The sequence below is a fragment of the Macrobrachium nipponense genome, chromosome 31 (genome assembly GCF_015104395.2).
Source record: "Macrobrachium nipponense isolate FS-2020 chromosome 31, ASM1510439v2, whole genome shotgun sequence".
Classification (NCBI taxonomy): Eukaryota; Metazoa; Arthropoda; class Malacostraca; order Decapoda; family Palaemonidae; genus Macrobrachium; species Macrobrachium nipponense.
This window is the reverse complement of record NC_061093.1, coordinates 20,492,812-20,520,125: the sequence shown is the minus strand read 5'-3', so window position 1 is coordinate 20,520,125 and position 27,314 is coordinate 20,492,812. Positions and strand designations below refer to the sequence as shown.

The window sequence follows — 27,314 nt, the reverse complement described above, 5'->3', positions numbered from 1 at the left end:
CTCGCAGGTACGGACCTTACTTCCCCGTGGGGCCGTCACCACCTCTATCGATCTTACAGACGCATACTATCATATCCCAATAGCAAGACACTTTCGCCCTTACCTAGGCTTCAAGCTAGGGGACAAGACATTCTCATTCAAAGTGATGCCCTTCGGACTGAATGTAGCTCCCAGGGTATTCACGAAATTAGCGGAAGTAGTCGTTCAACAACTGAGGTCGCAAAGGATAATGGTAGTAGCATACCTCGATGATTGGTTGATCTGGGCACCAACCGTCGAGGAATGCCGGAAAGCCACAAAGAAAGTAATTCAGTTCCTGGAGTATCTGGGGTTCCAGATAAGGGAAAATCAAGACTCACTCCAGAGTCTCGATTTCAATGGCTAGGCATTCAATGGGATTTATCCTCCCACAATCTGTCAATTCCAATAGCCAAGAGAAAGGAAATAGTGAAGTCAGTAAAGCAATTTCTAAAGTACAAATATGCTTCAAGGAGAAACCAGGAAAGGATCCTAGGTTCCCTACAGTTTGCCTCAGTAACAAACATCTTGATGAAAGCCAAACTGAAAGACATAAACCGGATCTGGCGCTCAAGAGCAAATGTCAGATCTCGGGACAAGTTATCAGCAATCCCGCAAATCCTTCGGGACCATCTGCGTCCCTGGACACAGATGAAGAATCTGTCCATGTTGGTGCCTCTTCAATAACCTCCTCCGGTAATAACTATCCACACAGACGCGTCATTAAGCGGCTGGGGAAGGTATTCTCAGTTCAAGAAGGTTCAAGGAACTTGGTCACTACAGTTCCGCCAGCTTCACATAAACGTATTGGAAGCCATGGCAGTATTCCTAACCCTAAAGAGGCTCCTTCCACCAAAGAACTCTCATGTAAAATTGGTTCTGGACAGTGCAGTAGTAGTACACTGCATCAACAGGGGAGGTTCCAAATCAAGACATCTAAACCATGTCATGATAGCCATCTTTTCCCTAGCGGACAAGTACAAATGGCACCTCTCCTCCACCCACCTGGCGGGAGTAAGGAATGTGATAGCAGACGCTCTATCCCGGTCAGTTCCCTTGGAGTCAGAATGGTCTCTGGACAACAGTTCGTTCCAATGGATACGCCGGAGTGTCCCAGGTCTCCAAGTCGATCTCTTCGCTTCTCAAGCGAACCACAAGCTTCAATGCTATGTGGCTCCCAACCTGGACCCTCTGGCATATGCCACAGACGCTCTGTCCATAGACTGGAACCAGTGGAAGAGGTTTACATCTTTCCTCCAGTGAATCTTCTTCTGAAAGTTCTGAACAAACTCAGGACTTTCAAGGGGCAAGTGGCACTAGTAGCACCGGACTGGCCGAAGAGCAATTGGTATCCCCTGCTTCTGGAATTGGGTTTTCGCCCCCAACAGATTCCCAATCCCAGGCTCTCTCAGTCAGTACAAATGAAGACTGTGTTCGCTTCCTCAGGAATTCTCAAAGCCCTAACTTTATGGACTTCATGAAATTTGCGGCTAAAAAAGACGCAGGTATAGATCCCCAGAATATCCTTTTCCTGGAATCAGATAAAAGGGATTCAACTTTGAGGCAGTATGACGCTGCAGTTAAGAAGTTGGCATCTTTCCTGAAGGAATCAAACATCAAAATCATGACTATCAATTCAGCTATATCCTTTTTTAGGTCCTTGTTTGAAAAAGGGTTAGCAGCTAGCACTATTACTACAAATAAATCAGCCTTGAAGAAGATCTTTCAAATGGGTTTTAACATAGACTTAACAGATTCCTATTTTTCGTCTATTCCCAAGGCTTGTGCTAGACTTAGACCTTCTGTAAGGCCTACTTCTGTGTCATGGTTTTTGAATGATGTCCTCAAATTGGCTTCAGATACTGACAACTCAACTTGTTCGTTTATAATGCTCTTAAGAAAAACATTATGTTTTTGCTAAGCCTGGCTTCAGGAGCTAGAATTGCAGAACTTTCGGCTCTCTCCAGAGATACGGGACATATAGAATTTCTCCCCTCAGGAGAAGTTCTACTCTCCCCGGATCGCAGCTTTTTAGCTAAAAATGAGGATCCTTTATTGAGGTGGGAACCTTGGAAAGTCATTCCTCTTCCTCAAGACCCTTCTCTTTGTCCAGTAATGACCTTACGAGTCTAGGATATCCTCCTCCTCTTCGGGTCCCCTCTTTAGGAGAGAAAAGGGTGGCACTTTATCAATTAAAGGCATAAGACAACAGATCCTCTACTTTATTAAACAAGCAAACCCTGAATCTTTCCCTAAAGCACATGATGGCAGGGCAGTAGCCACCTCAGTTAACTATTCCAACACATGAATTTGACGACAGTGTTTAAGCGACACTATTTAAAGTCCCTTGAATCTCTTAAATTTTCAGCAGTGGCAGCGGGAAACATAATTTCCCCTGACTCTGCCCAGTAGTATAGTTGAAGATCCAGATCTCCTTTCTGTCTGCCTCACTTAACATTTCGTCCACCCTACCATACTGCTCTACACTTTGCCTTTAGCCTTAGCTGCTCATATGAATGGCTTAGTGGTGTGTCCCTTATTTTTTTGCTAGGGTCACCCACAAATGTTTGTATAAAGATAAGCTTAATGAGTGTGGTTCCCTATTTTTTATGCTAGGGTCCCACACTCTCATCTCACGATGGTTTGATACTTTGTGAAATTTCAATAATTGTATATATGAAATTTATTGAGTGTGTTGCCTTATTATATTATTAACATTACACACACTGTCATACATTAATACGTTCATGCCTTGTAACATTTTTGTATGAATTTTGTAACAATATTTTCATAGTTGTAAGATATAATTACTATGATTTATCTCGCATTTAGAGATTGGCTGAATATGTTTACTTGTAATCTGTATGCTTTTCACAATTCCTTGGATTTATCATTTATATCCATGTCCTTTTATTTAAATTATAGTATTGCAGATTTAATTTTTAGTTTTATTGAGACCCTCTTCTATTTTCTCCAATCTTGTGCTATTTCTCTGGTACTATTTCACGCAGCGACACGAACTTAGACCAGAAAAAGGATTTTGACGTAGGAAAAATCTATTTCTGGGCGATTGGTTCGTGTCGCTGCGTGAAATAATCCTTTAGTTTATTATTTCTAAGGTAAAATAGCTAACAAATACCAGAGAAAAAACAAATCAAAGAAGACGTCAGTATAACTGACTCGCTCACCCAAAATAAAAGAAGGGTGTCGGTGTGGTAACTGGGGTGAGTGAGACCACTACCACGAACTTCTTGCCATTTAGAATTCTCATATATCAAAATTCTCAACGAGAGAGCCGACCCACAGGTCGAGGCGGCAACTACTACCACTACAACCCACGCCACGCCGATCACCGCGCCTCTGGTGGCCATCCTGAAGTTAGCAGGCAATCTTGGGCGTCAGGGCAGGGCAGTGGTGGGATTTCACTGGGCGACACGAACCAATCGCCCAGAAATAGATTTTTCCTACGTCAAAATCCTTTTTTTGTACATGCAACTTACCCAGTACATAATTAAAATAGCTGATTCCCACATTGACAGGAGGTGGGAGACATGGACATACTACATATATTACTCCAAAATATCAAGTTACACTAAAATGAAGTAGAAAAAGTTGTTAGCATTGAATATAACGTTTGTTGTTCCTTATCAGTTAAAAGAGCTACTGGGATACTGCATAAAGTTGGTGTGGCAGTATATCCAAGAGTCACATACTATATTAGTGGAAGCTTTACAGCAAAGGTCTTCTGTCCGAATACTGGTAAAGCATGATAGGTCCTCACTCTTGCGAAGGGCGCAGCACCAATAAAGACAACCATACAACATTGTCACTTACACTGAGATAAAACCACAACCCATCCACTGAAAGTGGTGACCAATTAAGGTGCATTGCACCCTCTGGCTCTGTAAAACTCGACACCTTATTACAAGAAGAAATAATAGGAAAAAATTCTATGCTTCCTTCAACTAAAGCATGCCAGTCACTAGAAATGGTATGAAAACTCTTTTTAAAAACTTCCATAACATTATTTAAACAAAGAACGATTACATTCCCAGTATAGTTTGAAGGCAAATTCATATCAGCAACTCGCAAGACAAGAGAAGTTGCTTACCTTTCAGCCTAAAAGAATGACGAAACATTAAAAAATTAATTTGAGGCAAAAGACAGTTTGCAAGTACGTATTTATACGTACTCAGAAAGCACATCATTGGAGAATTTAAAGGTAACAAAGGTACAATAACTGAAAAAAAAATTATGCAAAGTTTGGCCTAAAGGAATGGCATAACACACGAAAATTACTTTAGGGACGAACTGCTCTCATCGGCTAGTCAGAGTAAACAACAGATTAGTTGATGAATCAACTCAACAATTATAAAAACAAAAAAAAACTCATCCTGAGATTCTACTGAAGGTTACTAAATATGCATTCCAGTGGGAATGCACACCGCTGAAATCGAGTTAAATAACCAGAGAATATAATGAACAAGTTACCACCATCATCAACGTTTACCCAGCAACAGCAGGAAAAAACTTATCTTTCTGCATACAGTAAATTCCTATTCTCCCACTAGTGGACGGAACTGTCACCTACATAGTTTGAAGAGTTACCCACGAATTTTGAATTCAAGCTGCTTTGATAAGTGGAACTTATAGCTATTTTAATTATTGGGTAAGTTGCATATACAAAACAGCATGCTCAGAAGGTACATATATAACAACTAACATTTATAATATTTTACATTAGAATCGAACATACTCTCATTCTAAAGATACACAGTAATGGCCCTTCTCTCTAAAATAAGCAATGTTAAGTATTATTTTCATAACCTAACACTACAGCTGTCAAACACTGCTGCTCATGGTTGTACAAAGCTTATGCCGTCTACCAATCATCTCCTCACCACACCTATATACTTCAAGTTTTGAAAATCACATGTTTATCAGATGGCAGAGGAAGCAGACACAGTCACAAGATTTTATGAAATGTTCAGAAACATAAGAATACAAAGATAATACAAACTCACCAAATGAAGAACTTTTTGAGCCCTGTAATATATTTTTCATGGATCTGCAAATTTCATCTGTGAGGTAAATATGTAAGACAACTAATGGTTCATCTGGCATACAGGAATGTGTGAATATAAAGCACCTTCTGTATGGCCCTACACGACGCTTCAAATCAGCCCAATTACGTACTGGATGAACTGCCTCATACTCTGAAACCTGCCATGAAAAAAAATTGAAATAAAATAACAGTAAGGCATATGCTCATGAAAAATATAAAAAAACATTAAGAAATGGAAAATTTGAGAATCTTAAAAAGATTTTGTCAGAGAAAGAAAGGGTTCTAAGGTCAACACTGACACTCCAACTATAATATAATGTACTGGATGTTTTTAAGATTTTTTTAGTGTGAAAGACAGGAGATGCACAGCTGAATAATATGAGTAGAAAGGATTACAGAATGCTTGTGGAAATAACTGCTGAGCAAGTTAGAAGGACAATGAAGAGGTTATAGGATGGAAAGACACCAGTTGATGTAATTATGTAATGGTGAGATGCTGCATTACAGTGGTGAAAACATGAGTGGTTGAACAAGGTATACAAGATAAGTCTGGATGAAGGAAACCTTGTGATTTACTCAAGCCAATAGATCACACCTTTGACCAAAGTCCATTAAGCAGAACTTATGTGGAAAAAGGGTAGGGGATTATTATGTATACTATAATATATAAAAAGAATTAAAATCTCCACACCACAATTCACCACCACTTTTAAGAATGAAAATAATGACTCCCCAAAGTCTACGGCTATACAATACACCCATCATAAAATAAAACATCATGTGAGACTAGGGTACTAACATGACTGGAAGAGTTTGAAAGGGGGGTGAAATACCAAATTAAAGGTTTTCCTCGTCCTTCTGGAACTAAGTTTTCTGTGAACTTTAGTTGGTCTTCCCTTAGCATACAAAAGTTAAAGTTCTACGGTAAGTGAATATCTTATATCTACCTTTTGCAACATACTGCATGATGACTCCCAAGTGATCCGCTGTACATCTAAAAGCCCAACGGTGAACCAAAGTGACAGCAGATCTCGAAGAGTAGCATCCAAAGTTTTAAGAACAGCAGAGTTTGTTGGATCAGATGTCTTTGTATAAAGAGTACTCTGAAAAGTATTTTTCATTCAATAACTAGGTTTGCATTTAATTCAATTCTAGGGCTACAATCTTTGCATAAGTCACCAGTGACAAATAATTACCAATGTACAGTGTTCCCTTGTATCTGTGTGGGATGCATACCAGAAACCCCCGCAAATAGTAGCTAGAATCCACGATAGCTATAATCTGCAAATAGTTGAAACCCCTACAAAAATACTTACAACTGCCTAAGTATTTTGTTCATTAAAAACTCAAATAAAACCCTGTTTTTTTTTAAAGTTTTATCACAAAATGTGCATTTTATGATGAAATTCATAAATAAAAATGACATTTTTATGATAAAATAAGATTTTATGTATACTTACCAAGTATTTACATAGCTGTAAGTTTACTTGTGAACGAAGGTTCTGGAGTGGGAGGTGAGACCTTCCGGACTCAAGGTCTGGGTCTCCCTCCAACCCTTCCCCCGGGAGCCGAGGAGACCATGTACCTAGGAGAGGATATTCTAACAAACTTCATAATCCAACAGAGTAGGTTATATATACAAGAATACATACATACAATCACTATTATTCCAGAGAAAACAAACTAACTGCAATCTTTCATTATTTATTTCAACCGAAACAGCACAAGAAGATTGACCTTACTAGTAAAAAGACCTTTGTGTTCAACAAATTTGCACCTTCACAGTAATTTCTTCATAACTTGAAAAGCCTAAGGTAAGCTCAACCACTTCTGTGTTATTTTTTGTGCTTTAACAACTTCAAAAATGTGACTACTTTTGCCGAGTCAACCCGCTCGTCTCTGATAGCTCTGCCCAAGGGGGCGTGGTTTAGCGCTCGCGCCGCCTCTTGGGGGGGTTTCAGGGGGAGTGTGTAAGCTACCACTGGTGAGTCCGGAAGGTCTCACCTCCCACTCCAGAACCTTCGTTCACAAGTAAACTTACAGTTCTGGAGAGGGAGGCTTCAACCTTCCGGACTCACCAGTGGTAGCTAGGCCGATGCTTCAGGGGCTTGAAGATGAAGTCCAGCGACCACAGCATCGAAAGCACCCTGTAAGCCGAGGAGAGCATAGTAAGAGCTGAAGACAGAGTCGCTTCTCCAATTCATTCTGGACATGATTTCTTGTAAAGATACACCATTGTATAGCAGTCTTGATGAAGCTTGACCCCTTATAGAGTGGAAATTAGTTGACTGTTTAGTTGCATTTGGGTCGGCTCTGAAAATGCACTCCCTAAAAAGTTGTCTCATTTTTTGTAAAGACATTATCTTGAAGTGTTCATCTAGCCATATGTGGTCTTTCCTGTCTATGTTTCTTTCCCTACAGACTTTGTTTGTGTATTCCAAATAGAAGTTCAATTGTCTGACTGGACATATTTATTTTTGGTTCTGTTAGGAAGCTTTCTAAAGCTGATCTCTATTGGTGTGTAGTTGTTCTTTTGGTTTTTGGCCATGAAGGAAGGGTGGTTCCGTAGGACAATGTGTTCTGGGGTGAAGGTGCTCCTGGAAATGCAGAGATTGTTAAATTGATTTGCTCTTAAAGGGCAAGCTAAGGCTACTAGAAATAAGGTTTTCTGTGTCAGTAGTAAAGTAGAGTTATCTCTTGTGGTGTTGAGAAACGAAATTACTTTGTCTAGATCCCAGCAAGGGAACTGGTGAGTGTTGCTCGGCTTCCTTCTATTCACCCCCGATATCATTGCTTTGACATATTTGTCTTCTGCAAGACAGTAACCTGGGAAATATCCTGACAATATAGGACCTAAAGCTGCTCTGTAGCTCTTCAGGGTATTGTAAGCCAGTCCCTTGTCTATAAGGTGATTGAAAAATAAAATAATTGCTAACAGGGGGAATTTGTTGTCGCTTCCATACTCCTTATGAATGAAACTTTTAAAAATGTTATACAGGTTTTCATACTTGTGCATGGAGCTGTCCCTCAAGCTGATAGCAATTTTGGTGCAAACCTCAGGAGGAAAGACATTTGGGAGCAGGTCCTTTAAATTTTGAAGGCGATCAAAGTTGATTGGAGCTTTGCTGAGGGTGAGATACAGTCCTTGAGAACTATCTGGTAGTCTTCTATCTTCACAGTATATAGTTTGTGCTGCTTCGAAACTGACCTCACTAATGGAATCCATGGTTCTGTCCCCTGCGATATGGTACAGAAAAGCATGTTATTATTGCATTCTTTATAGATTTTAAAAGCTATTTTGTGTAGTAAGAATCCTGGTGGAAAGGCATAGAGAGGTGTTGGTCCCTTCCAGCTAATCGTAAGTGCATTATTGCTGATGGCTTTTTGGTTTGGAAGAGATGAACAAAACTTTTTGCACTTAGTATTGAAGCCATTTGAGAACAGATCTATTTCCGGGTTGAAATTGAAGTCGGTGCAGATTAAGGAGAATAGACTGTCACTGAGGCAAGTTTCTGTGTGGATTGAACCCAGGTCTCTGGAAAGTGAGTCTGCAATGGTGTTACTTACTCCCCTGATCCATCTGGAATTTATCTGTATGTTATGATCCTTCATGTTACTTAGTATTTTCCTGACAAGTTCATGAGCTACCTTGTTTCTGATACTACCCTGCTTCCTTAGCCAACAATTTGTAACCTTTGAATCTACATGAATTAAGACTACTTTGTTGTATAACCTTGTAGTGAAGTGTTCCATAGAATAGAAGCACACTAATAACTCTCTTACATTAATGTGAAGAGAGGATTCTTCATGTAGTGAAGTGTTCCATAGAATAGAAGCACACTAATAACTCTCTTACATTAATGTGAAGAGAGGATTCTTCATGTGTCCAAGTTCCATTTATTGAGAGTATTTGACCCGCTATTACTAATGCTCCTCCCCAACCCTGGTTGGAAGCATCTGTGAAAAGTTCTGCATCTATTTGTGGTTTTGGAATGTTAACCTCTCTGTACATTTGTCTCAGTTCCCATGGCTTTAGGTATATTTTGAAGGAGTGTGGAATGATTTTGTACCCTGAATTAAAATAACTGTGGTATCTGTGGAGATATTTAAGATGGACTCTTCCCCAGCTTGTATAGGAAGCACTGAAATTTAAGGCTCCAATTAACATCTGATAGGAGTGAAGGTCAGATTTAACAGAGTTGGAGAAAGCTTTGGCCAATTTGATACACTTCTCTATGTTTTTCTGAATGGGATTCATAGTTTTCTTAATCATATTGTAATGCACTCCTAAAAATTCAATTCTTTGAGCCGGTTCAATTGTAGATTTTTTAAAAGAGATATTCCATCCTAAGTCTGACAATATTCCGAATGACTAACTGAATGTGGATTTTTACATATTTACATAATCTTTTTGCTAATATGAGAATGTCATCAAGATAGTTGAATATTAAGATGTTGTATGTAGTTCTAATATACTTGATCACCGTGTACATTATCTTTGAAAATATATAAGGAGCTGTCTTTAGTCCAAAGGGTACCACAGTCCATTTGAACTTCCTTTTACCTAGCTTGAAGGTTAGAAATTTCTGGCTACTTGTATGTAATGGAATGTGCCATAAGCATCTTTTAAATCTAGTTTGCAGGCCCAAGAGTTAGATGTTAGATAGGGAAATATTGTATTGGCCTTAAGCATGGTAAAGGAAGGTTTTCTTATCATGGTGTTAAGCACCTTCATATCAAAGATTAGTCTTACTGTTCCATCTGGTTTTAATTTATAAAATATGTGGTTGGAAAAGTAAAAGGAAGTTCTGGGGATCTGCTCTATGACTCCTAGTTTTAGCAGTCTGTCACATTCTCTTTCCAATATTTTCCGCTTGTTAGTTGAATAAAATCTATCTTTACCTACCCTTTTTAATGATCTCTGGGCTTTTAGTTTATTATTAAATGGAATTCTCACCTTCATTGATAATTCTACAAGCAAAAGAGGCATCAGGAAGCTTTCTCCAACTATCAATGTTCATTAGTAATGACTTACCTATCCTACTCGCTGGGGGGCTCTGGGAGTAGTTATTCATTGGGTTTGAGTCCAAAGGCAAGGTCTCTTGACTTCTATCCTTATTTATAGCATTAGGCCCAATGTCATGGTGGTCTGGTGCAGAGCAAAGCTCATTTTTAACTGGTGCGGAGCAAAGCTCTTATTAACTGGTGGCGGGCAAAGAATCATTATTAACTGGGCGGAGCAAAGCTCATTATTAACTGGTGCGGAGCAAAGCTCATTATCAACTGGTGCCTGATGTGATAAACCTCGTTATCAACTGGTGCCGAGAAAAACTCATGTTCTGGTGCTGAGCAAACATCTTGTCTGGCGCTGAGTGAAGCTTATTGTGCTCTGGTGCATAAAAAACTGGTGCTGAAAAAAACCTCTCTTTGACCTGGTGTGGAGCAAGGCTCAATTTCTAGGATAGAGAATGATTTATTTTTATTTCCTTTCTCTGGCTCCTGAACTATTCGCTTGTCCATTTTGGGACCTCCCCCCCTGTACCCACCTCGCCTATTACCTCTTCTAAGCGGCTGAGACTTGAATCTAAAGCTAGGGTTACCTTTGAGGAAACTGAACCTTCTTCCCTGAAATCTGCCCCCAAGTTGAATTTCCTACCCCTGAAGTTTGCTGCCCCTCCTCTGAGGAGGGGACCCTTACGAAAGCAGGCAGCAATGGCTGTTTTTTGGTCTTCAGTTAAATTCCAAACTTCTTTAATGTCTGCTTTGATTATGAGATCTCTTATCTCTTCCTTGAGGTATCTAGGAAGTGCTCTAGTTCTGAAATTCCTTATCAAATTTTGTATTAGGTCTATGCTCTTCCTTAGGGGACCAATAATAATCTTGGACAGGAACTCAATGTCATTTACTTTGGAGGGGTACACTATGTGTGCCAGTGCTGCATGCCCTTGAAAGGCAGAAATACTATTTCTTAATATTTTCTATGGTCATAGAAAAATTTTCTCTTGTGGGTGTCATCAAATATCTTACGGTTCAGGCAGAAATTTCAACTTTGGAGTATTGATTTTATTAATTTAAAAAAGTCTGAAAACTCCTTATTTTAGAACTACTTACAAAGAATTTATCAATGTTATCACTATGGCCTTCACTGAAAGTTAATGCTACTAGTGAGTTATTCAATTGAATTTTCCCTTCTCTATGAAAAGATGGTTCAGCTTTGAAATTGGTGGAAATATATGAAGGAATGGGTTTATGGAAGGTAAGAAGGTTGAAATCTTCATAATCACTTTCATCTTCATTATTATAAAAGGAAAAGAGGTCTAAATTTGCACTTTCAGGTAATTCAGGTGATCTCGAGCGTTTAGTAGGAGGGGGAGCCTCATTCTTCTTCAGCAGGTGAAACCACTTCTGCCGAGTTGAATGTTTTTATATCAGTGATTTATTTACCATACTTTAATTAAAGTGTTTATTCAACAGGTATCGTAAATATGGACAGCAGCGGACCTAGAAGGCTGAAGTCAAGCAAAGGGGTTCACGACTCAAATAGCCCTCTTAGGTTAATTCAGGGCCTTATTCCCACTTAGGTTAATTCAGGGCCTTATTAAGTGACTATGTAAGGTATGTATCTGTTATTATTAACATAATCTAGACCTGCTTCCTATGTAACCCTTTGCAGATCGCCCCCCAGGGCCTAGGCTAGCATCGATAGGTTTAAAATGAGAAACGTGAACTCGAACAGCCTAACTTACCTGTGGCCTAGCCTACTACCTATTAAGCTGCGTGGTTTTGATGTGTCAAGCACGCAATTTGTATTGTATACCTAGTTATAAGCTTGTTATATATAAATTGGAGCATTTAGTTGGTTTTATACCATTATTTCATGTAGTAATCATGCACATGCTTTGCTTACGCTACTTACGCAGTTACGCTACGTTCGGAACTGGCTGCTCCAACCATTCAAAACAATAACAAACTTACGTATGTGGGCCGCCATTTGCATTTGTGACGTCATAAGTCTAACTCCGCTGCTTTCCATATGCCGGTTTCGTTGTAAACAGAATTTAAAACCTTACCCTTTCTGAATAATTTTCATGAGAGTTTGATTCTGTTGGAGTAACATATTCACGATATCAGAATTTGAAGGCATTTCACTTCCTGCAGTCGATTGTGGACGTTTTTTGTTACGGTCTACATTCTCCTCTTCGCTGGAGTCGTCGCTCAGCCGACGAACATCCACGTAGGAAAGAATTTGCCTCTTCATATTTTAGCAGTGGGCGCAGCGGGAGGGAAAAGAGAACCTTCTATGCCGAAGTCAACTTCAAAATTGTGACTACTTTTGCCGAGTCAACCCGCTCGTCTCTGATAGCTCCGCCCAAGGGGGCGTGGTTTAGCGCTCGCGCCGCCTCTTGGGGGGGTTTCAGGGGGAGTGTGTAAGCTACCACTGGTGAGTCCGGAAGGTTGAAGCCTCCCTCTCCAGAACTATAGTTTCTAAAACCGTCAGCAGCTAGAATTTTTGAAATTCGCGGAAGCGCTAGTTTGTTTTGGTCAGGTGATACCCCCTGCCAACTATCGGGGGAGTGAGGAACCAACACCATCCGAAAATCAGTTGTTTATGCCCTGTTATCCATGTGAGGGGAGGAGAGCGGGCTTTGATCATGTAACTACTTGGTAAGTATATACATAAAATCTTATTTTATCATAAAAAAGTAATTTTTATGTATCCAACTTACCAAGTAGTTACATAGCTGAATCCCACATTGTAGGAGGTGGGATCCATGGATATGCTCATAACTTTTTAAAACTTAATAAATACAAAATATATATTTAGTGTTAGCATCCATGCAGATGCTTGTTGGTTCCTTACTTGTTAAGAGAGCTGAATAGTTGATTACTGCCTCTGGAAGTCGCTCGTCTTAACTCATAGGGACGTGGCTGTATAGCCATGGCTCGTCCTCTAAACAGTGGGACCCATGCAGCTAAGGAATGTTCGTGGCTAGTATGGTCAACCGAAGGATGCCCCTGCCCAGGACGCAGTATCAAATAACCAAATGTTACCAAAGTAAAAAACATATCACCTCAACCATAACCATAAAATTCATACCCAACTCTACACTTGACTGAAGGGTACTCCTAGTATATCCATAGTACCTCTAGGCTCCCCTAAAAAACTCAACAACCTCGTTCAAGGCGAAGAGATAGGCTGGGAAGGTATGACTTCCCACACACCCTTACCCAATGCTGTGCCCGCCACTAAATACGGACCCAGGGTACTGTAATTTTCATATACTGTTTCAATATCACGCAAGTACTAATGCGAGGCGAACACTGATTTACATTTCCAATACGTTGCTATAATAATCGAGTCCAAAGAGAGATTGTGTTTAAACAAGAGAGAGGTTGCCACTGCTCTTACCTCGTGAGCTTTTACTTTAAGTTTATTAAGGTCAGTTTCTTTCACTTGTGAATGAGCATCTACAATCACGCTACTTAAGAAGAACACCAGGGCGTTTTTAGACATCGGGCACGCCGGATTCCTTACCGAACACCATAAACGATCGGACGGGCCCCTCACTTTCTCTGTCCTTTATAAATAACATTTCAGAGCTCTGACCAGGCAGAGCAACCTCTCCTCTTCTTCCGGTCCTACCAAGTCTGTGAAGTTTTTGATACTGAACGAACGAGGCCATGGTTTGGACGGGATCTCGTTTTTTGCCAAAAATCTCAAGGTTAATGCGCAAACTGCATTACCCTGTGCAAAGCCTATTCTCTTGTCCATGGCATTTGTTTCACTCACTCTTTTAGCTGTAGACAGGGCTACTAGGAATAATTTCTTTCTCGTCAAATCTCTCAATGATGCTCTTTGTAACGGCTCACACGGAGTTTCCGACAGCCACTTAAGTACTACATCTAGGTTCCAAGATAATATCTTCGAACCTTTGGATTTTTCTATATTGAAGGACTTAATGAGATCTGCAAGATCTCTATTCAACGACACTTCCAATCCTCTGTGCTTGAAAACAGATCCCAACATTGCCTTATAGCCTTTGATAGTCGCAGTAGACAGATTTCTATCTGTTCTCAAATATAAAAGAGAATCTGCTATTTCTGTTATAGTTGTTTTAGAAGACGAAACATTATGCTCTTTACACCAGGCTCTAAACACAGCTCACTTTGCCTGATAGACTTTACTTAAAGATTCCCTTCTGCACTGCGCAATAGCTCTCGCCGCTTGTCTTGAAAACCCGTTCCTTCGTAAGAGTTGTCAGACAGTCTGTAAGTGGTTAGAGACAGAGTGGATAGTCCTTGATGGAACCTCCTGAAGTGGGGTTGTCCGAGTAGATCTGTTCTCTGAGGAAGTAACCTTGGCCAATCCACTAGAAGGTCTAAAAGATCTGGAAACCATTCCTGCGCTGGCCAGAATGGAGCAATGAGAGTCATCGAAACGTTGTGATGCGTTCCGAATTTGTTGATGACTTCTCTCACCATCTTGAATGGAGGAAAAGCGTACAAGTCTTTGTTCGACCAGTCCAAAAGCATCGCATCTGTCGACCATACTTTCGGGTCCGGGGCTAGTGAACAGTAAAGGGGGAGACGATGGTTTCTCGCTGTGGCAAACAGATCTATCATAGGTTTCCCCCAGAGTTCCCACTATTCGAGGCATACCACTGGGTTCATAATCCATTCCGTGTGAAGTACTTGCCTCCTGCGGCTCAGTTCGTCCGCGAGAACTTTGAGTTTCCTCTGAACGAACCTCGGAATTAATGTGGTTTAATTCCAATTCGCCCATACCAGCAGGCTCCTGCGACTTTCGTCTGTTTATTAACAGTCCTTGATCCTGAGCTAAAGTCAGGGTTTTCTGAAGGTCCTCCGTGCACCTCTCCTTTGTTTGTGACCGGAGAAGCCAATCGTCCAAGTAAGGGGATATCCTTATCCCGACTAGATGTAACCATTTCGCAATGGGAGCTAGCACTCGGGTGAACACTTGTGGTGCGGTCGAAAGCCCCTAACACAGCGCTCTGAACTGGTATATTTTGTCCCTGAAGACAAAACGTAGAAACCTCTTTGAGTTTTGGTGTATTGGGATGTCAAAATATGCATCCTCCATACCAATGGAGATCATCCAATCCCCTTGACGGATTGATGAAAGGACAGACTGATTCGTCTCCATCTTGAACTTTGTCTTTTGCACATAAAGGTTCAGAGTGCTTATGTCCAATACGGGTCTCCATCCCCCCGATGACTTCGGGACAACGAACAGACGATTGTAAAACTCTGGTGTTAGTGGCTCCTCTACTAACTCTATTGCTTTCTTTTGCAAGAGAGACGAAACCTCTTCCGAAAGGGCGATGAACTTCTTTGAATTTTCTGAGTAAGCAGTCAAAGCTATTGGAGAGCCTGATAATGGTGGCTTTCTCTTGAACGGAATATCGTATCCTTCTCTTAAAACCTTTACGATCCAAGGTTCTGCCCCTCTTGCTTCCCATTCTTCCCAAAACTGATGGAGCCTCACCTCTACTGGCGCATGAAGGACTGATACACTACTTGGTCGAGGGGTTGGTTGAGGATCTTTTAATAGATTTAAGGGTGAAACGTGTTCTGTCCCTTGATCTTGGGAAATATCTACCAAATCCCCTGCCCCAAAAGGGTTGTCCTCGGCTGGCTGGCGAGGGGCGTACACAAGGGATATTTTCTCTAGTCCGTTAGTGGAATGCGAGAAGATCCTGTGTTGCTTTCTTCTGCATTTCGAAGGCAACTAGCACTACTGTCTCTTCTGGAAACAGGTGCTTCTTATCCAAGGGTGAATACAAGGCAGACTTTTGGGTGTGAGATACTCCCTTGGATGTAAAAGAACACCATAGTTCTCTCTTTTTTAATATACCTAACATGATGAGAGAGGCTAGTTCCGCGGAACCGTCTCTAATCCCCTCATCTAAACAGGAGATCACTCCTGAAATGTCTGTAAAAGCTTCCTCACTCAACATAGAATAGCTCTTCAGTTTACGTCCCAAGGCTCCTACTGTCCAGTCCAGGAAACTAAAAACTTCGAATACCTTAAAGATATTCTTAATGAGGTGGTCTAATTCTGACGCCGTAAACATCTTGGCCTAGTTGCAAGCCGATCTTCTCACCGAGTCAATAAGCGTGGAGAAGTCTCCCTGGGCGGAGGCAGACACACCCAGAGAGAGCTTCTCCGGTTTCCTAACACAAGTGTCTCCTAGTTGAAAGACGAGAAGGAGGGAAGCAGAAGTTGAACTTGCCTTGATCCCTCTTATCCTTAAGCCAAAGGTTAATTTCCTTTTACGCTTTTCAAGCCAAAAAGGACAGTACTAGGTTCTGTAATTTCCTGGAGTCTTCCTGATTGTCCCTCATGTAAGAAGACACTGGAGACATGGGGGTTACTGGTGAGAATGAATCTGAAAAATTGTCTACAAAGTAAAAAAGCAAGGCTTTGTAGGCAGTGAGAGAAGACTCTTTATCCTCCTCTTTTCCTTTCTCTTCTTCTCCAGCTGAAGAAATAGGTGATAATGTTTCTACAGGTTGGATAGGGGGCGCTGCAGATTGAATAAAGCCCAAAATGCTGTCTAACTTATTCTGAATGGCTGACAGAGAATGATCGGGGGCAGCCATCACCTGAAGTCCTGTTGGTAGGCCCGAAGCTGAAATTGATGACCTAGACTGTCCGAGCACTTCAGACTGGTCTCTCTGTGCACTTGGTTGCATATATACCTGTGGATGCTCGGGCGCTAGCAGACGCTTGGGCGCTAGTGGGCGCTCGGGTGCTCTTGGACGCTCGGGAGCTCGTGGATTCTCGGGCGCTAGTGGGCGCTCGGGAGCTAGTGGACACTCGGTTGCAACTGTATTCCTGGGCGCCAATTCACGCTCGGGAGCCAAAGGTTCTTCTAGCGTCGCCGCAGAAGTTCCGGGCACCAAAGGCTGCTCTGGTGAGCGAGCAAACTGTGGTGCCAATGGGCACTCGGGAGTCAGCGGGTTCTCATGCTCCGAACGCTGAAGATGTCTCCCAGGAGTCTTGGGAATTACAGGAGGGAGTGATGGCAGTCTTACCTGTCCTTCAGTATTACAGGTGCGGACCGGTGCTGAAGACATCTCCGGAAGTCTACTCTTCCCCATACTCTTCACCTCTGAACATCTGCTCGAGGAAGACTTTCTCGACAACGACTTCGACTTAGAGGATGTGATCCTCTCACTACGATGTCCCTCTCCTGCCGTATCCAGAGAGAATCTCTCTGGAGAGTCCCAAAAACTACACAAAGGCTGTTCCTTCCGTAAAGGGCTAGCCTTTTTACAGGGGACTGGAGAGGGAGACAACTTACGAGCCCTCCTTTTCAATGGACGGGACTCATCATGGAATCGCCACTGGCGCCTGGGAGAGGACTCCTCGGAGCTGGAAGCACTAGACGACAGCGGTACTCCTTTAGAGACGCCTTTCCAATGGCGCTCTGTTGCGATCTGGGATTTGTCAACAGAATCCCCTGAGGGGGCGACTGCTCGTGGGGAGTTTGATAGGGACCTTTGCCTAGGAGAATGAGTGGGCCAAACAGCCACCTCCTCCACCACACTTACACTTGCACTTACTTCACCACTTACCTTGTCCATTAGGGTTTTTACGGACGCTCCTAATTTATCCATTGCTTGGAGCATGATCGAAAATTTCTGATCGACTCTTGCCTCTAAATTGGCCTCAGCATTGGGTACGGGTGTGAGAGAGCCAAGATTAGGACTGGGAACGACAGGTGGAGGGGAAGGTTCAGAAAGAGACAAATTATCATTAAACAATTCCTGACTAATTAAGCTTTTTGCTTTAGCTCTAGAAGCCGCTTTTCTCTTTTTATCTCTCCCTAACTTGTTCGTGTAACTAGTCAAGATCTTCCAAGTCCTTTGATCCCAATTAATACACTCCCCACAAGTTTGATCTGGTGTACAAGTCTGTCCCGTAGAACCTGTGCAAATTGAATGTGGATCATTACCCGCTTTAGCGATCCTAGTATTGCAGCCTTTACTACAATACCTAATCCCAGATGAACTAGTGTCTGACATTATGTAGACCAATTCAAAAACTAGTGAATTTTGGTGCAAAAATATTTAAACTATTTCCATTCCTAAATAGCTATCACTGAAAACAAAACTTCCAATATTCAGAGTACTTCACCAAATAACTCCAACAATCAGCGACGGCAAAGAATTCCAAAAATTCCGCTGCTACTGAAACTGTGTTGACAGTACCAGCCGGCAGAAACAACTGATTTTCGGACAGTGTTGGTTCCTCACTCCCCCGATAGTGGGCGGGGGATATCACCTGACCAAAACAAACTAGCGCTTCCGCAAATTTCAAAAATTCTAGCTCCTGATGGTTTCAGAAACTATAGCTATGTAACTACTTGGTAAGTTGCATACATAAAAACAGTAATTTTAGATATTTCTCACAGAAAAATTCTGTGAATACGCGAATTTCCTGCAAATAATGGGTAATATGTTCCAAAGAGAAATCTGTGAATATGCGAGTCTGCAAATCCCGAGTGCGTGAATATGGGGGGTCCACTATAATCACAAATTGAAGACAGGTAAGAGATCTAATAGGCAGAAATAAAAAAGAATGTAAATTCAAAGGCTGAATATAAATAAATGCTAAACTAAGCTAAATAACTCTTGTGATGCAGTACATTGGACACCCCGTATTCATGGGGGATGCGTTCTAGATGACCCCCCATGAATAGCTAGAATCCACGAATGCTTAGAATCCATATAAAAATGCTAAGAAGAACTGCCTATTTTGTTCATTCAAACTCAAAAAAAAAAAAACTAAAAATGCTCATACCTGATTTTTTTAATAGTTTTATAACAAAAATTGCATTTAATCTTGAAATTGATATGAAAATACAGTAATTTGCGGATATTTTTTCACATAAAAATACTGCAAATATGTGAATTTCCCACAAATAATGGGTAGATATGGTTCATAGAGAAATACGTGAATATATGAGTCCACGAATCTCGAGAACACAAATACGGGGGGTCCAAGGTACATATCTTACGACTGAACAACAAAGAAAAAATAATATACAAACAATAGGTCTATACAATAGACTAAAAATGCTTACAAGTAAATCTTGACGCATATCTACTAAGAATTTTACTCCCCCAGACAGTCGTGAAACTTGAGAGGCAACCCAATAGTGAGGAGGCTGTAATGCTTGTCGTAGACGGTCTTCCCAACGCATGACATGAGCTTCTGCATCTGGACTTCCATTTTCAAACTTGGAAGAAATAAAAGAATTGTAAAATATTGATGCACCCTGAAAAAAATTTTATCACGATTCTACATTCAAAATATAATGTATTTTTTATGGAATCTTCCTACATCTACTGGACCCTTATTGCCAATTCAGGGCACAAACCAAGTTCCAGATTCCTGATTAAATGAAAGAACATAAGAGGTTTGTATACAATGAGTAAATTGTTTTCCAACTTCTTAACATAAACTCTTTACTTTCATTATAGTTAAATGGGTAGCAGGAGATCAGAATTCATTAGTAATCCCTGTAGTATAAGTAGACCATTGATTTTCTGGTAACTGCTGGTCTGGAACCTCTTTTACAATTGAAGCTTCAAAATGTCCATCAAACTTTTAAAATTACTGCTCCCATTAGACTATACACTATTTTTTTCCATCTGTCTATCCACCTGTGGTGTTTGTGCATGGTAACATGCGTCCCGGTCTTTAAATAATATCCTATTTCGAATATTAACGGTGTAATTCGCATACAGTTAATTATTAAACCACTTTTCAGTTTCAAATGTACACCCAGATATCCTTTTATTTACCTAAAACTCAAACATAGCGTAACAATTTAAAGCCCGGGACGCAGTGTTACCATGCGCAACCACCACAGGCGGATGGACAGATGGAAAAAAACAGAGTATAGTAGTTTACTCGGCGGCCGATAGATGGCACCGAGTGTTCTGGTGCTCAATCTTTTTGCTTACTTAATTAACGTGGCAGTGATTGTCGAATACTACGCTAGTTAGTACATTATTTGCTGATTTTGGTATATCCTAAATTAAAGGATTTGGTAAGAATTACAATAAATAAGCATATATACGTACATGTATATGTTTATTAATATTTTCTAATAATAATAATAATAATAATAATAATAATAATAATAATAATAATAATAATAATAATAATAATAATAATAACCAACCTAAGCATGGCATGAATAAACTATAAGAAAGCCTTTGACATGTTACCACACACATGGCTAATAGAATGCCTGAAAATATATGGGGCAGAGGAAAAAACCACCAGCTTCCTCAAAAATACAATGTGCAACTGGAATACAATATTTACAAGCTCTGGAATAAGACTAGCAGAGGTTAATATCAGGTGAGGGATCTTCCAGGGCGACTCACTGTCCCTATTACTCTTCGTAGTAGCAATGATTCCCATGACAAAAGTACTACAGAAGATGGATGCTGGGTACCAACTCAAGAAAAGAGACAACAGAATTAACCATCTGATGTTCATGGATGACATCAAGCTGTATGGTAAGAGCATCAAGGAAATAGATACCCTAATCCAGACTGTAAGGATTGTATCTGGGGACATCAGGATGGAGTTGGGAGTAGAAAAATGTGCCTTAGTCAACATACAAAAGGGCAAAGTAACAAGGACTGAAGGGATAAAGCTACCAGATGGGAACATCAAACACATAGATGAAACAGGATACAAATACCTGGGAATAATGAAAGGAGGGGATATAAAACACCAAGAGATGAAGGACACGATCAGGAAAGAATATATGCTGAGACTCAAGGCGATACTCAAGTCAAAACTCAACGCCAGAAATACGATAAAAGCCATAAACACATGGGAAGTGCTAGTAATCAGATACAGCGCAGGAATAGTGGAATGGACGAAAGCAGAACTTCGCAGCATAGACCAGAAAACGAGGAAACATATGACAATACACAAAGCACTAGACCCAAGAGCAAATAAAGACAGACTATACATAACATGAAAGGAAGGAGGGAGGGGACTACTAAGCATAGAGGACTGCATCAACATTGAGAACAGAACACTGGGGCAATATATGAAAACCAGTGAAGACGAGTGGCTGAAGAGTGCATGGGAAGAAGGACTGATAAAAGTAGACGAAGACCCACAAATTTACAGAGACAGGAGAATGACGAGCAGAACAGAGGAATGGCACAACAAACCAATGCACGGACAATACATGAGACAGACTAAAGAACTAGCCAATGATGACACATGGCAATGGCTACTGAAGGGAGAGCTCAAGAAGGAAACTGAAGGAATGATAACAGCAGCACAAGAACCAGATATGTTCAAAGAACGATAGATGGAAATAAAATCTCTCCTATATGTAGAGTGCAATACGAGAAATGAAACCATAAACCACATAGCAAGCGAATGTCCAGCACTTGCACAGAACCAGTACAAAAAGAGGCATGATTCAGTAGCAAAAGCCCTCCACTGGAGCCTGTGCAAGAAACACCAGCTACCTTGCAGTAATAAGTGGTACGAGCACCAACCTGAAAGAGTGATAGAAAACGATCAGGCAAAGATCCTCTGGGACTATGGTATCAAAACAGATAGGGTGATACATGCATAGACCAGACGTGACTTTGATTGACAAAATCAAGAAGAAAGTATCACTCATTGATGTCGCAATACCATGGGACAACAGAGTTGAAGAGAAAGAAAAGGAAAAAATGGATAAGTACCAAGACCTGAAAATAGAAATAGGAAGGATATGGGATATGCCAGTGGAAATTGTACCCATAATCATAGGAACACTAAGCATGATCCCAAGATCCCTAAAAAGGAATCTAGAAAAACTAGAGGCTGAAGTAGCTCCAGGACTCATGCAGAAGAGTGTGATCCTAGAAATGGCGCACATAGTAAGAAAAGTGATGGACTCCTAAGGAGGCAGGATGCAACCCGGAGCCCCCACACAATAAATACCACCCAGTCGAATTGGAGGACTGTGATAGACCAAAAAAAAAATTTATATAAATAAAAAAAAAAATAGTACTAATAATAATTATAATACAACTGTAATTACAAAATTTGTAGGTGGTAGTATTTAAAAGAAACAACATATCCTTTCCCTCATCTTGTATTTTTAACTTGAAGAGAAGCTGGAAGCCAGTGCTGTCCAATATGTCAAGTTAATGTGACAGGTTGGGGAGTGATGCCATTAGCTGGTCAATGATATTTATGTAACACTCTCTCTCTCTCTCTCTCTCTCTCTCTCTCTCTCTCCTCTCTCTCTCTCTCTCTCTCTCTCTCTCTCTCGTAGTTAGCAGTAGATAATTTTAAATTTATCAAATTTTACCTTTACCATCTAGAACTGTAAAAGAGCATGTCTGTGAAAACTCATGTATGATAATTAATTAGGTTCCAATGAAAATTTTGAGCTATTGTGAATTTGCCTGGGGAAGACTCACAAGATCTGGGAACCAATCTTTTTGGGGGCCAGAACTGCATTAACAGGGTCACTGTCGCATTGTGATGTGATTGAAACTTGTTCAGCACTTCCCTGACCATGTTGAATGAAGGAAAGGCAGAGGTCCAAGTCCAACCAATTCAGCAACATGGCATCTGTTGCTCATGCCAGAAGGTCCGGGGTCAGAGAGCAAAAGAGAGGAAGCAGGTGGTTCCTTGATATGGAGAACAGATCCAGCATTGGTCTGCCCCACAGTTTCCAAAGGTTGCTACAGACCTGGCCACTATGTAGGGAGGACCTGTTTCCAATGGCGGAGTTTGTGTGCTAATATAGGCAGTCCCCGGTTATCGACGGGGGTTCCTTTCCTATTGCTTGATGATCAGCAAAAATCGCTGATAACCAAAAATCCGCAGCGATAATTGGTTTACAGGCAGTCCCCGGGTTACGTCAGGCTCGGTTTACGACGTTCCGAGGTTAAGGCGCTTTTCAATTATATTCATCAGAAATTATTTCCAGGGTTATGACGCCTACAACACTGATCTGGCAGAAGAAATATGACATCAAAAATGCAAAATAATCAATATTTAAAGGTTTTTTTTGATGAAAAATGCAATAAGAATGCAGTTAACATAGTTTTTAATGCACCCAAGCATTAAAAGTAAGGTTTTCTTAGGACTTATCATGAGGTTCCGGCTTACGACAATTTTCGGCTGACGACGATTTTCGGCTTACGGAAGCCCCGTCGTAACCCGAGGACTGCCTGTAATGGTACTTCTGTTAGGTAGGTATCGGAGCCCATAAGTACTCGTTGGTGGCACGTTTTGGTGCCTAAAATTGCCGAATTTTGGCACTAGACAAGCACCATAAGACCAAATCACTGATAACCAGGGACTGCCAGTATGTATGTTCATCTTCCTTGAGATGAAGCGAGTGACTATTTTCACTCAATTCTGGTCTCCCAAGAGTAGGAGGTCCTTTGTTGCCTCTCAGAGGAAAGAGTGACTCCCACTCTGTTTCTTGATGTAGGCCAGTGTCGTGGTGTTGTCTGAATTGACCACCACTGCTTTGCTGCTGACTGTATCCAAGAAAGCTAGAAAACCGAAATGAATGGCTCTGAGTTCTTTGACATTTAAGTGAAGGTTCCTCTGACTTGAGACCATGTCCCAGAGACCTCTATGTCCCCCAAATGGGCTTTCGAACCTAGGTCTGAAGCATCAGCGAAGAAGTCTAGGTTGTGCTTCACAGGAAGAAGCGACATTCCTTTCGAAAGTCTTTTTGCAGGCATCCACCATCGCAGGTCTGACTTGATCTCGATAATTATGGGGAATACAAAAGAGTCAGGTCGCATTCTCCTGTTCCAGCTGGCCCTTAGGAAGAACTGCAGAACTCTCATATGGAGTCTGCCTAACCTTACAAACTGTTTGATGGAGGCCAGTGTCCCCACCAGGCTCATCCAATGGTATCAAGATCAGCCAATCATACATCACTTTTGAACTTTACTACAAGTTCTTTCTTTAATTCAATCATGTGTCTCATCTTCTTTATCGAAGGGTTGGCTCTCGGAACTTTCTTGGGTCCCATGGTGGCTTATTTAGCAGTGGCACCCTCGTCCAAAAGGACTTCAGGTATCAAAATCGGCCATGTGTACACCACTTTTGAACTTTGCTACAGGTTTTTCATCTTCTTTATAGAAGGGATGGCAGTTGGAACTTTCTTTGGCCCCACAGTGGCTTAGTTAGTAGTGGCACTCAAATCAAAAAGCACAAAAAACAATGGATTATTAAAATATGTTCCAGATAAAAGTGTGGGGTGATGCTCGCTCAATGAGAAACGAAGACAGACTTGGTCACAAACGCTTGAGATGCTTTGTAAGACACACGGTCAGGCAGACGTGTTTGGTAAAGAGCATTTTCAACTGTATGAAAACTGAGTGGATGTACAAAAGCGGAGGACAAAATTTCTACTAAAACTGAATTGTACAAAAAGTAGTGTAAATGAAAACACTGTTTGATTGTACTGTGCAGTATCATTGATAGAGAATGTCTTGCTGAATGAAATTATCAATGTCTAACATTGAGCAAATGATTATACCTCATCTAAAATCCATAGTATATGTCACATGCAAAAATGACAGGGTGCAATAGTAGTCAATTTTGCATAAAAAATGGGCATGGACAGATGCAGGAAAAATAGTACAGTAGCAGGTAATTATTTGAAAGATGCCCCCTTCACAGACTGTTTTAATTAATCTTCTATAATACCTGTACATTTTTCATTTAATTTTTTTATATTTAATATTTGTTCAATGTGCGTTGACAAGAGGGGGACCATCGCTGGTCCTGAAAATCGAAAATCCAGCATGACCTAGGACCCAATAATGCCAGAAATTTGATAGTCTACCTGTACAAATAACTCAATTCTGATCTCCAGCCATTTTTTGTACTGTTTCTGTAGAGTTCTGTAGAACTTTACTAGCGACAGCTTTCCATTCCAACTACTCGTGTAAAGACAGACAAAGGATTAGTACATTACTGCGTTATGCTAGAGACAAAATGGAAAGATCAGTTTAAGTGAACAGTACTCAGTACTATTAACACCAACAAAAGTAAATAATTTGTAAGCTCAAACTCTCCCAGAGGGTTACTAGATGGGAAAGGCGTCATTCACCTTACATTTATTCATTTAATCAACAACTGGGTATCACTTGGTTTGTTCATCCCAAGTGGGTATAAAGGCTTTGATAAAAGTAAGAGATTTGTAATTCACATAAAGATATTTCTTCCTACATTGTGCACAACATCCTAACACAGTAAGATAATGCTAACAGAATTTTTCTTGAAATCTTACAAGATTTTTAGTGAACAACACCTGAAGTCTACTAATGGATATGATAAAACTAAAAGGTTACTGTACTGATTCTAAATACTGCCATATACTATTTCATTCACTTTTTCAATACTGTAATTCAAGTTCTAATGCAGGCAAAAAATAGCAGAAATACATTCTAGCAATTAATCAAGACAACAATGACATCTCTTTAATTAGTTTTACCAGTAAAGAAAAAACAAAGAAACCCACAAGGTAGTACAAGTTTAGCTGAAACACAAGCTTGAAAGCTACATAGCCACTATGCAGCCTAATCTACTTAATATCAGTTAGGAAAAATAAGATAAGTGGATGACATACCTCTGGATTATGTTTAATGAGCTCTTGAACAGCATTGTGATCTATTGATAAAGACGTAGCCATGTGGATAAGAAATTCTGAACGTTCTTCTGTGCCCAATTGGGTATAATAGTAGCACATGTCTCGCATATCTTCCTGTAATAAATGGAAAGATACTTTTGATACTTGACAACAAGGTATTCATTAAATTCATCCCATTCAAGTATTTCCAGTGACAATAAAGAACTTAAAACTGGCACTGGAATCAAACATACCCAAAGTAAATACAGTAAAAATCAATGTTAAGCTACTAACAAACAGGGACTATGAACATGTATTACAATTTTTATTGAGGTGGCAAATCCCTTCATGATGTTGTTAGAATAAGGAGAAACAAAAAATTAGTGTTTTTTTTCTCTTGTTGAAAAAAAGCAAACAAATTATGTAATGACCACTCCACAGATGTTCCTGATTATAATGACCATGACTAACACCTGACTGTTTCTTTACCTCACACCTCTCTTAATATTCCTAAAAAAGTTCTTCCCCCTCATGAATCATCATGCAACAGTCTATTTCTGTTGCTTCAACCTTCACCTCTCTCTTAATTTATTCCCTTCACACAGCGGCGCTCTGCCAACGCAAAATCAGAGGAATTTATTTCTGGTAATAGAAATTCATTTCTCGATGTGGTTCGAATCCCAAAATAAGCTGTAGGTCCCGCTAATAGTAACCAGCTGGTTTCTTGCCACGTAAAAATATCTAATCCTTCGGGCCAGCCCTTGAAGAGCTGTTAATCAGCTCAGTGGTCTGGTAAAACCAAGATATACTTAACTTGACACAGCGGCAACGCTGGAACCCAACAAGTTCCTAGCAAGCTCACATTTGAGTCTTTGTCCTTTATTGGCAATGAATCTGAAATAAGACCCTATTAAATGAAGAAAGCATAATTTTGGGAACAGTCTACTAGTAAGAAAAACTGTCCCATGCATGATGATTAATTGCTAGTTTTGGCATGGATAACACAAGTTACACAAGTTATGTCTTGAGTGTCACAGATCTTTTTAGTACTGTACTGTCCTTATTATACAGTACTATTCTTATCGTACAATACTATTATCTTAAAGCATTATATATACAATCTCCTGAACCAACTCCCAAAGGTTCTAAAGACGAATCAATGGGAGAAAAGGAAGGGGAACGACCATCAACTGGAAGAGATCTAGCCAACAAAGGAAAAATCAAGAGTTTGCACTGTCAGTGAGCCAGAAGGGTTATCATCCAAAGATGGCACCTTTGACTTCCTATCATACTCACCATTCTTGGCGAACCTCTTCCATTGCTCAGGAGACCAAGAATTGCATTCTGAACAAAGATTAACTTCACTAAATACATTTGCTCTGCACCTACAAGTTGAATGAAGATCAGTACTCATGAAGGACAGGAAACGCGAACACGGATAACCTCCTACACCAGGACATTTTCCTCTGAGTCTTGCAGGAACCAAACTGGAGCTTGTAGAAGGGTTTTGGGATGCCATGATACCACAACACTCTCTCACAAACACAAAACCTGTA

The 27,314-nt window shown here is 40.5% G+C and overlaps 1 protein-coding gene across 6 annotated transcripts in view; it reads right to left on the bottom strand.

The window, feature by feature from the left end:
* The window catches only part of LOC135206676 (malonyl-CoA decarboxylase, mitochondrial-like), a 119,949-nt gene that overhangs the window by 42,402 nt on the left and 50,233 nt on the right, over window positions 1–27,314 (bottom strand). For all 6 annotated transcript variants that reach the window (XM_064238060.1, XM_064238062.1, XM_064238065.1 and 3 more), the window contains 4 exons: window positions 25,759–25,893; window positions 19,198–19,353; window positions 6,031–6,186; window positions 5,043–5,241 (listed from right to left, as the gene is read on the bottom strand). In XM_064238060.1, the coding sequence (XP_064094130.1) occupies window positions 5,043–5,241; window positions 6,031–6,186; window positions 19,198–19,353; window positions 25,759–25,893 (646 nt within the window). The remainder of the gene's footprint in view (window positions 1–5,042; window positions 5,242–6,030; window positions 6,187–19,197; window positions 19,354–25,758; window positions 25,894–27,314) is intronic.